Source organism: Dermacentor andersoni, chromosome 9, assembly GCF_023375885.2.
Source record: "Dermacentor andersoni chromosome 9, qqDerAnde1_hic_scaffold, whole genome shotgun sequence".
NCBI classification, from domain to species: Eukaryota; Metazoa; Arthropoda; class Arachnida; order Ixodida; family Ixodidae; genus Dermacentor; species Dermacentor andersoni.
This window is the reverse complement of record NC_092822.1, coordinates 94894963-94906850: the sequence shown is the minus strand read 5'-3', so window position 1 is coordinate 94906850 and position 11888 is coordinate 94894963. Positions and strand designations below refer to the sequence as shown.

Genomic DNA, 11888 nt, shown 5'->3' with positions numbered 1-11888 from the left:
CGCGACACCTAAATCTAAATACACGAGTGTTTTTGCGTTTCGCTCCCATTGAAATGCGGCAGACATGGCCGCGATTTGATTCCGCTACCTTATGCTTAGTAGCGCAACACTAAAGCCACTAAGCGGCTACGGTTGGTTAAACCCCTAATTAACATCCCCTGTGCTTCCCTTGACTTCATTTTGTGAGGGCTTCACATTGGTCGCTACCTAACAAAACTCTGATCCCTGGTTTTCCTTTCTTCTCGTTTAGCGGTAAATTTTATGAATGCGTGCGCGGTTCTCTGCTTGCACACGGATGAACGTAAAATATTTATTCTCCTTATTGCATCAAGCAGGTTATGCAAAATAAAAGTGTTTCTTTCTTTCTTTTGCTTCATGCATCCCTGTGTCAGTCTGTGTTGGGCGGTGCATTGCGATCAGTATCCGGTCTGAGCAAGGAAGCGAGGACAGTCGGGCACGTTCACAGCTGCTGCAGCCGTGCCTCGTGATCCACCAGCAACCGACCCGGGTTCCCACATCGACAGTCGAGTCCCAGGACGCACGCGGTTCCACGTTTGCTACCTAACGAGCTGCCAGCGTCGGGCTCCCTTCGTCGAGTGGTACATCGCATATCATTTAGGTGAGGTTCTGCCTACCCGTGAGTAGTGGCGGCGGGGCGGTGTGATAAGTATCCGCCGCGTAGTTTTAGATGGATAGCTTGAGCTTGTCCGTGAACGTATTTGTCGTGAACGAATACCACGACACCGGGGAGGTGTACGGCGTCTGCAACGCTGCTAGCAGACGACAACAGTGTTTAACCGGATAATACACAGAGCTAACACTCCAGTGGCCTACCGCACCGTAATAAACTTCAGGCAGTGTAAAGCATTCGTACCGATATTAGAGGCTAAGGCGCAGTGCTTTTAATATTTTCTTTCTTCTACATGAGCATTCACTCGACAGGAAAAAAATTAAGACATTATATTCGGGCGAGTTTGCAGCCACGCAAGTGTGTCTTAATAGCGCAAGAGATTATTGTTCTTAATTCTTATTCGTAATATTCTTATTCTTATTATTATGTTTATTAGACTGCGATCCTTCTTCACCGAAATCAATGGGCGGTGGGGTCCTGATTGCGATAAATTAGTCATTCAGATCAGTTCGGCGCCCTGCTTTAGAATGCGCTACGGAATGTGTCTGGGCGTAGATTTTTGGTTCTGGTAGCAATAGGCTATTAACAGGGAATTTTTAAGTTGCGTTGATGTGCAACTCGTTACTTGGTCTTATATACTTTACATCTCTACGCCAATTTAACAATACTCTGAACTCTTGTGGCAATGTACTACGCCTATACCTTAGTAACGCAGAAGCTGTGAATGTGTCCTGTGGCGACTTTCCCCTTGTTAAGCCAGATAAATATCATCCCTCACTTCATATTTCATTACAATTCACGATACCTAGTAGCAGGAGATTAAAGGATACAGCAACACCTCGATCTTTTAATTTCCCAAGCGGAGATTACGTGGGTCTTCACCGCTATCTTAATAATGCGGACTCGTCTTCAGTAGTAGAACCAAGAGATGTTAATGGCCAAGTCACGGCATTCACTAATATTATTCACGATGGAATGAAGAACTTTATGCCACTAAAACATGCTAAATGCTCTCAATTTCCCCACTGGCTTTCTGCTGAACTGAAAACAACTATGAAGTTAAAATACCGTGCTCGCAGGAAGGCACCGCGTACAAATCAAGAACACTGGAATATAGATCTTAAAATGCACAGGTCACTCTCTAAACGCCTTTACAAGCGGGATCATTCCATCCGTATATAGCACATGTGGAAGCTAGTACTTCTAAAAATTCAGAGTGTTTTTGGAGACATGTTCGTGCACAGGCATCAAACAATACGAAACAAGATATCTCTCTACTTCGTGCTGACGGCCAACCTGTCCCAGATGTCGCGGGCGCGTTCGCCCTACACTTCGGGTCTGTATACACTGAAGGGTACAGTGACGGAGTTAGCTTTCCAAGCACCCTTCCCTGGATGCAAGTCTATCGGTCTCAGGGGACCTTGTCTTTAAGAGCATCAAACGCTTAAAACCGTCTTTTTAGTGTGGCCCTGATGAGATTCTTACTGCTTTCATTAAGACGTACAGGTCCTTGCTTGTTCCAGAGCTTACTTGTAGTTTTAATTCTGCTTTAAGGACGAACACATTTCTAAAGGCTTGGAAAACAGCACGGGTCGTTTCCGTCCTTAAATCAGGGGTAAAAACTGCTGCGAGTAACTACAGGCCAATTTGTCTCCTATGCGCAGCACCTAAATTATTCGAGTCAACTCTGCACTCATCCTCTGTTAACAATGCTATCATTCCTCAGCAGCATGGCTTCGTATCGGGACGCTCCACAACTACCAACCTCGTTAGCTTCATGATGCATGCCTCTCAAGCAGTCTATAAGAAAGGACAACTGGATGTCATTTATTTTGACTACAGTAAGGCGTTTGATGTCGTATGCCACAAAATACTCCTTCAAAAGTTGGCACTACTTGATCGGCACCACTCTGTCACAGCGCTGACAAGAAGCTGCCTACGCGACCGGTACTGCTACGTTAGCGTAAATGGCCAGTCGTCAGAACTTTATGCGGTTACAAGTGGAGTTCCTCAAGGGTCTGTCTTGGACCCTCTTCTTTTCTCTATATTTAGTAACGACTTTTCGACAGCCATTCAAAACTCTTCAATGTTGTTGTATGCTGATGAGGCGAAACCTTTCAAAGGGTACAAAACGTTAATGATTGCGCCGCTCTTCAGAAGGAAATTCCAAATTTTGCGTCGTGGTACGCTGAAAACAAGCTTGCCATAAATGCATCAAAAACGAAAGTTGTAAGCTTTACGCGGATGACTAGCAGGACTTCATTTCCCTATAGCGTTAAAGACGTTCTCCTGCCAAGAGCTCAGGGAACGAAGCACCTTGGAGTGTACTTCGATAGCTCTCTGAGTTTCTCGCCCCACGCTCAACAGACGAGGTAGCGTGAACTTCGAACGCTCGGTATAGTATGTCGGCTGACGAGAAAATTCAAACAAGCTGGGCCATATGTAACTTTATATAAGAGCATATGCCTTCCAGTTCTTTAGTACGCCTCCGTGGTTTGCACTTGTAGTTCACATTGCGACTTTGTAGAAAATGTGCAAGAAAAGTTCACATCTATACTTAAACATCGGTTCAGTCAAAAGCCCTCGATATCCATAGAGCTAATACAGGCACTCACGTTAACTACTCTCACCTGTAGGCGCAATAAATCGGATGTTCTTTTCCCTCACAAAAATAATGCATGGAAAAATCTACTGCTCGCACTTGCTTGCTAATGTGCGCTTTTACATTCCGCTGAAAGGCACAATCAAACCGCACGCCTTTCAGCCTTCAGATTATTGTGGTCCTCTATCTAGAGTGCAGGCTATATATAACGCCCATTCAGAGGGCCTGAATATCTTCATGCCTAATTTTAGTATTTTCCTGAATGGTGTCGCAGAGGAATTACAATAAATTATTGGATATTAGAAATGGACTCTCCATGTCCAGAAATAAAGGGGCATAAAAAACTGTTAATTGCGTGCACTGCAGGGTTGAATTGTCTTCCCGTACCAGAAAACGTTTAGGGTGCGCAAACTTTCTTGTGCTATGAATACCAGCGTGTATACGCGATACAGCGAGAAATCCTTTTAGTGTTTATCCATATTCCAAGCGGTCCTTCAGGCTGCGCTGACGGGCTCTGTTTTCTGAGGGCGCCGGGACGTGTTCTCATTTGCTTGCCAGCTTTTTCTTTTCAGAGTTAGTAAGAGATGGTGCATTCTTGTGAAATTAAGTATATGTTTGTTTATACTTATGTTACCGTAACTTCTTCGAGCGCTGCGCCGTATGTCATATGACGTTCATTCTTTTTTGTCGCTGCTGTTGTTGTTGAACGTGCGATATACTTTTTATTTTAATGAAGCCCTCTTTTCGTGAACGTAAATGACCTACAAGTGGTCCGCTGTTGATCACCACAGCGGTTCACCGCTCGCGGCTGCACCTTACCGATGGCCAGTTCTTAAACGGCTGTGAACAACGCCTTCTGCCGGCCTTTCGGTGGCATTTCTTGTTAATAAGCGGCTGCGATTTCCCCTCTCAAGGTGTAGATCTCCTTGTCAGCTTTTTATTACGGCTCTTTCGACGTCATGTATTTCCGATGGGAAACCATTTTAGTGCCATCGCTATCATCGATGTAAAAGCCGCTAAACATCTGTCGAAGCGTACGGGAGCTCATAACTGCGGTCTGTTATAGCTGAGCCAAGAGAATGGAGTATCACTGAAGTCTGCAGCTTTTGTTTTTCCCTCTCTCTCTCTCTCTCTCTCTCTCCAGATCGCCAAGATGAAAGTGGAGGTAGCTAGCACGCGCAGACACCTCCTGGGCGAAGGGCCACACTGGGACGAGCGGAGCTCAACGCTGCTCTTCGTCGACTGTCTCGGGCGGGAGGTGTCGCGCTACGATCCCGCCTGCGGCACGGAGACTCAGGTCATCCGCACGGGTAAGTGCTTCGCAAGTGCGCAGTGACCTGAGACACGCGGGCTTGCGCCGTCCGCGATCTGCTCGGGTGAGCGGTCGTCCGGTTCCAAGTTGCGTGGCCTAACACGTGTCTGCACACGGAGCCGACGGCGAGGCATCTTGGCCGCCACCCGAACCGCGGACAACCAAGATGCGGCGGAAGTTAGCAAAGGCGATGCACGACATCAACGTGCACGTTCGAAGAACGCGTATTGCGTTTGTAACTAATAGTTCTAGCACGCTGGCAAGCTTCGGTGGACATCCGTGAGAAATTCTTCGAGCAGAGCGGTCATGGTAAAGAAGGGTTGCGGACTTACCATCTGGAATACGGGTGGTCACCCTTCTTGCAAAATAAATGGCCTCGTGGAACACTACGCTGTCTGTCCCAAATGTACGACGCTAGAACGGGACGTTGAGCTTTACCACCTGCCTTGGACGCTAACTTGGTTTTTATTATGGCGGTAACTTCACAGTAGTAGCAAGGTAGGACCAGGTATTCCCATGCCTTCGGGTTTTAGAAAGTGTATCTGTTGGTTTGTTAGCGTCTAAGGCTTTAATTTGGTCGCCAGAAATAGAGCCGGAAAACCTACCATCATCAATAGCTTTTTTTTTCTTCTCTTTGAGAAGAAAGAACCTGTGAGAAAGAACCTGTAACCTGTGAGAAATACTACAGCGAGATCAGTATGATACCCTGATAGAAAACCCAACTCATGCAGCGTAATAATATTAAATTTGTTGAAGTAATTGTTAGGCGTTTCTCAGTTAATGTCTGGATTTTATTACTGAAGTATAGTAGATGAGCAAAACGTGAACAAGATGAAAGCAGGCGCCAGCGTTTCGACAAGTGGGCGTGTCTTCTTCAAGGCCTCCTTGTCTTGAAGTAGACAAGTCCACTTGTCGAAACGTTGGCTCCTGCTTTCACCTTGTTCACGTTTTGCTCATCGTCTTGACTTTCCATCTGCCGTATTCCCCGTGTTTTCCCTGAAGTATGGTAGGACACAGATGGATCGGTAGTTCGTCAGTCATGAGCGATCTCTCTTTTTAGAAACGGTTAACTTTGGCACACTTCAGTTCTCGAGAAAACATTCCCGTTTTAAATCAAAAGTTATTAATATCCGCAAGAATAAGGAAATAATACACAATTATTTTATACGGCATGCCTTAATATCGTCGAGACCGGCACTTCTGATTTTCAGATTATTAATTACCGACATCACTTCACCAGGAGTAGTAGCAAACATGTAAAAGGGATGTGGGAGGCGTGTCAATTGGCGATCACAAAGCTTGTCGAAAGCCAAATTCCATTCATTCATTCCAATATTCATTGCCATTGTGGTTTTTCTAGTTACGGCTTCCTGGCTGTTGTTTCTATTTAGGAAGGAATTTACTATTTTTTTTTTTCATTATTTATCAGTGTTGTTCACGCACTCCAATATTTTCTGTTAAAGGAGCTTCTTCTTGGTCTCTTTAGCTGCGCGCAGAGGTAGTTGCAGTTTTTCTTGTACCCGGCTATCAGTGTAACAGTAAATGGATATTTTATTTGTTGTTGTTTTTATAAAAATTCTCACATCTGCGCATTGTCTTTGGTAATCCATCATTAAGCCAAGAATTTGGCGGTGACGCTATAGTCCCCTCCTCCAGTCCCCTTCTCCCCCTCCCCCGCCCCGCGTGCTTGAAATGCCTTTGATTCCTACATTATTCATTCTCGACTACTCCTCGAGTTATCCACGCTTCTTTGAGAGCGCGTAGTTGTCACTCTTACGTTTTTTTTATTGCTTTTTTTTTGTCGGCGGCGAGCACAGCATTTTTAAGAGCGCAGTGCTTCGACAACACCACTGGAGATTTTCACACCCTGTTTTAAATTCTCAACCTCTTTCTTTTTTATTTCCTTAACGTCGATTCCTGAGGACTGCATCCTTAGCAAAACCTTGCAGAAGGCATCGTGATCCAAGCGATCAAATGTCCTCGCTGAATTTCGCTTTCATTTCGTCAACTTTTCTCCCGAGCTCGGCTTTTGCAAGAATATCCCAACCAGTGACTCTCACACACCAATGTAAGCAACGCGATAACAAATTGCACTAGGATAGCAGAGGTGACGCTGAAATGCGCAGTAGGGATAAGGTGGAAGATGGTACGACTAATCTGCAGGGCACGTAGGAGGAGAGCTTGCGCCAAGGTGGATGCATCTGTAGCGCAGCCTCGGCCGCTCACACATGAAATCCTGCTGCTGCATGAAAGCTGCGTCATTGCAGCTTCAGGTGCCACGCTACCACGACCCAATTAGCTCGGGAGAAATGCTCGTAGGCGTATGCTTTACGCGTTTTTTTTTTCTCATTACAGGCCTGCCCCCATTTGCGGCCTAAATATATAAGTCGAACATCCGGCAACTGCGGTGGGTGACCGTGGCCTGAATCCCGACCAACGCACCTCTGTTTCTATTTTCTTCTTTTTTTGTTATTCTTGTTAGGCGGCTCCAGATAAGGACAGACAGAACGCAGGCGCCAAGCGGAAGCAAAACAAATGCTGAGCGCAAGAGCGAGCTTTGGCTCGAAACCAACACCGATTTCCCGATTCAAATGCGTGTATAACGCCGAAATGCTTTCATCTGACAAATGCTGGACCAATTTCAATGCCGTTTGCTGTGTCTTTTAGAGAGAAAGTGAAATGCTATTTACTCAGTGAAACAAAAGTTTGATGCAGGAAACTTTTTTTTTTTAAATATAGTCTCCGAAACTGGTAAGCTTTGAAAAGAAGTCGCAGTTCCGCCCGGAAGGCGAAGCGTCAATTGCGATATGAAATTAATGGAGAGCTATAGAAAGTCAGGTTAGTAGTTTGGTTAGTAGTTGTTTTTATAAAGATTCTCACATCTGCGCATTGTCTTGGGTAATCCGTCGTTTAGCGAAGAATTTTGCGGTGACGCTATTGTGCTTTCTTGAATTTTTTTCTTGTGGGAATAGAAAGGGAAGTTTTGTAAGAGTACAGACAAAAAGCGCGAGAAAGCTTGTTGAGGGTCGTTAGTTTCTTTTATTATAATCCAGTCTCAATTAGTTACAGCTTGAAAAAAAATGTTTACCAAGAACAAGTGTGGAGTAGAGGTGCGTGAAAAAGGAATCGAGTTTACCTTCAGAAAGATGGGATAATGATCTGTGATGTCACAGTAAGCATTCGTCCTTCGAGCAAGACTAAAATGCAAGATAATGTGCGATCAAGCAATTAGCTTTTGCCATCGTGAGAGTATCATGTTAGTTGAATAATTAAGCTTTCATACGCAAAACTACGTTAACAACTGCAATTAGGCGTGCAGTTAAGGGGCGTTGTGTCAATTAAATTTACGTTCATGTCACCCATAAACATCACGTTCTTGTTTTGAGATGATAATGATTCTAATACATCATCTAAGGCACTACAGAGATCACTGAATGAAGTGGAAGGTGAAGGATGAGCGTAGTCCAAAATAAAGTTCTTGCTCTTAGTGTTAAGGAACAAATGGTCGAATTCTACCCAAACGGTTTCGCACTTAGATAAGTTTAGTTTAGTACGATATCGCGCCGCCGTTTGAAGTTTGCCGAAACATTGATAGCTGTTCCACCTTGGTTACTTGATTGTTTATGTGTGTATTCTGATGTGTCATTGGGGAAGCAGAATATATATTTGTCGTCGTCATAGAGCCACGTTTCTATGACACAAATGATGAAAAATGATTTGGTGATCGTGGAAAGATTCTGAATATTATAAAAATGTTTTCGCATACTATTTGCATTGAAATGAATAAGCATCCGTGAACTCTTGTAAATAAATCGTTCTAAACCAGTTGTTAGATGCGAGGACGTGCTGCTTAAAAAGCAGTAACAAACGAAGAAAAAGACTCGTGTGCAGATAATTAAAGAGAGGTCGGATTCGCTGGAAATGCGGTAGATGTGGCTATCGGTAGTTTTGCTGGCCTTCATTAGACAATTGTCCAGTGAACAGGAACTTCCATTTCTTGGCTTTTTCTAGGGCCAGAACCTCGGTGAATAGCTGCTTGTATTCTGGCGTCAAGTAGTCAGTCACGTAGACTGGGTTGCTGCTTGCGGCTGTGATGCCACTATCGCCAAGACAAAGCTTAGTTTTACGCGTCTTACCAATGAATTCATTTTTCTGTGAACGCGAGGAGAACCGAGAAATGACGTGCTTGATGCCAACTATTTTCATCGAAACGTGGTGGCACAGTGTGAAGTTCGGCATGTGTAAGAGAGCACTCAATCTTTTTCTGCGACTTCTTGCAATACCGCTATACAGTATCCTCCCTCCTCCCCCTCCCCTGCCCCGCGTGCTTGAAATGCCTTTGATTCCTACGTTATTCATTCTCGAGTATTCCTCGAGTTATCCACACTTCTTTGAGAGCGCGCAGTTGTCACTCTTAAGTTTTTTTTATTGCTTCTTTCTTTGTTGGCGGCGAGCGCAGCATTTTTCACAGCGTAGTGTTTCGACAACATCACCCAAGATTTTCATACCCTGTTTTAAATTCTCAACCTCTTTCTTTTTTATTTCCTTAACGTCGATTCCTGAGAACTGCATCCTTAGCAAAACCTTGCAGAAGGCATCGTGATCCAAGCGATCAAATGTCCTCGCTGAATTTCGCTTTCATTTCCTCAACTTTTCTCCCGAGCTCGGCGTTTGCAAGAATATCCCAACCAGTGACTCTCACGCACAAATGTAAGCAACGCGATAAGAAATTGCACTAGGATAGCAGAAGTGACGCTGAAATGCGCAGTAGGGATAACGTGGAAGATGGTACGACTAATCTGCAGCGCACGTAGGAGGAGAATTCGCGCCAAAGTAGATGCGTCTGAAGCGCAGCCTCGGCCGCTCACGCATGAAATCCTGCTGCTGCATGAAAGCTGCGCCATTGTAGCTTCAGATGCCACGCTACCACGACCCAATTAGCTCGGGAGAAATGCTCCGAGGCGTATGGTTTACGCGTTTTTTTTTTTTTTTTCATTACAGGCATGCCCCCATTTGCAGCCTAAATATATAAGTCGAACATCCGGCAGTTGCGGTGGGTGACCGTGGCCTGAATCCCGACCAACGCACCTCTATTTTTATTTTCTTCTTTTTTTGTTATTCTTGTTAGGAGGCTCCAGATAAGGACAGACAGAACGCAGGCGCCAAGCGGAAGCAACAAATGCTGAGCGCTAGAGCAAGCTTTGGCTCGAAACCAACACAGATTTCCTTATTCAAATGCGCGTTAAGCAGCGAAATGCTTTCATCGGACAAACGCTGGACCAATTTCAATGGCATTTGCTGTATTTTAGAGAGAACGTGAAAAGCTAGTCACTCAGTGAAACAGAAGTTTGATTTAGAAAATATTAAAAGATATAGTCTGTGAAACTGGTGAGCTTTGAAAAATAGTCGCAGTTCCGCCCGGAAGGCGAAGCGTCATTACAATAGGAAATTAGCGGAGAGCTACACGAAGTGAGCTTAGTAGTTTTATCAGCCGTATAAGTTTGTAAGCATAGCCATAATAACTAAATTAACAATCATGGTGTCAGGCGTGCACAAGAAAACCTCAACACATATCACTCGATGACTCCGGAAACTCGCTGTCAAAACGCTGCAGTGAGGAAACGCGGCAGCAGCAGCGAGCGAATGGACCTTCGTGCTGCCGGTCGCATCAACGCAAACTTCGCCGCGAAAACACATCGTAGCGCAGACTCTGTGCCCGTCGCAAATGGCTTCTGAGATACAGCTGTCCTGGCCGCCCAGTGTAGGACGCGCCACCCTTCCCTTGCGTCCTCCCGAAGCCTTGAGCGCGACGGAAGGCGGCGCGCTTCCTGCCCGCTTTGCTCCGTTGCGTGTGCGAGATTTAGCCGCGATCGCCGGCTTACGCTCGCACGTTTTCACTCGCGCGTACAGCATGCGGCGCGCGGCGATGATTTTATCGCCCTCGGACTTTATGCGGAACCTCACGGCGACGCCGACGGCAGAAATGCGCTGGGAGTGTCCAAATAATCGCTATCGCAATAAAATGAATAAAATGATGGCATAAGAGGCTTTATTGTTTTGTAGTAATGGTAGTAATGGCAATTTAGAGTAATTTCAGTAATAACAGCGATGGCAACTTTGCCAGCACGCCGCCGCTGATCGTTCTGCCGTTTCTTTTTCTCTTTGCTGCTACTCGTAGTCGCGCTCCTCCTCGGGAGTTCTAACCATGCGTTGCCTACCCATAGCGGCGCGGCAACAACAATTAAATCGGTTGCTAGGCCACTTCTTTTACACACGAAACGCTAGTGACGGCAATCCCCGCGTCGCAAGCTGCCGCTGCCGCGGCCAGCTTGCGCAACAGTAATTTTTACCGGTAAATGCAGGCGGGGAGCGCTGCGTGCCTCGCATTATTATCCGGAGCGCCTTATCATCAGTTATGCGGTCCGGATGCTTCTTTTGTGCTTGTTCTTTATTGAAACGAATGCTGTTCTGCGTGTTGCATGCGTGATTCCAAAGAATGTATGCAATTTTGCTGTCACTTTGCTGAGTGCTTGAGCCATGCTTCACGTCCGCCACGGTTCGGCTCGGTATTGCGCCACCTCCAGCATCGGCCCACTTTTTTTTCCCACGGACATGGACGCGAAAAATGCTGACCAAAAAGAGGATAAAAGCTTCGCTGTAAAGCTATTTCTCTTTTACCATGTATTTAAATAGCAGCCCCCTTGCTACAGCTTAACTCCTTGCCGGTACTGACATTGAGTAATGGGGCATTCCTGTGATAAGTACAAAAAATCGAACAACGGAAACAAACCTACAAAACGGGAACATAAGTAACAGCATAAGTTCGTACAAAAAAGAAAACGAAGACAATGTCGGAGTGTTTGTATGGTTGTGGATATGAACCATAAGAAAAGGAATTGCAACAATACATTCAAAAACATGCAGAAAATAGAACGCACTGGGTCTAATTGGTCTAATAGGAAAGCTTTAAAGATTGCACACTTCCTATACAAAAGCCTAAATTTACCCGCCATGTCACCTGTAAATATTAGTATCAGGTCCACTCGGACATTTCATATTTAGTTTTATCCTGTTTTTCTCCCACTCTTTTCTGGAATCTTTTAATCCCATTCCCCATCCCTATAGAGTAGCATGCCACCGGTTATATATGCGCCGGCAAAATTCTCTGTTTTTCTAATAAAGAGCCCTCTCTCTCTCTGCAAATAGACAACAATCCCTTTAGCACACGCTAAAGAGCATGAAGGCGAAACCCAGCGCTCTCACGAAATATTTTCATTCGAATGCATTGCTGCTTCCTATAACTGGTTTTCTCCCATGAAAGGTCGGGGGTTCGAGTGTATTAA

General features: G+C 45.2%; 1 protein-coding gene across 1 annotated transcript in view; it reads left to right on the top strand.

The window, feature by feature from the left end:
* Window positions 1–447: 447 nt before the first annotated feature.
* Window positions 448–11888, top strand: part of LOC126528396 (regucalcin-like) — a 29710-nt gene continuing 18269 nt past the window's right edge. Inside the window, exons 1-2 of the mRNA XM_050176288.3 lie at window positions 448–619; window positions 4378–4543. Coding sequence (XP_050032245.2) covers window positions 4387–4543 — 157 coding nt within the window. The 5' untranslated portion in view covers window positions 448–619; window positions 4378–4386. The remainder of the gene's footprint in view (window positions 620–4377; window positions 4544–11888) is intronic.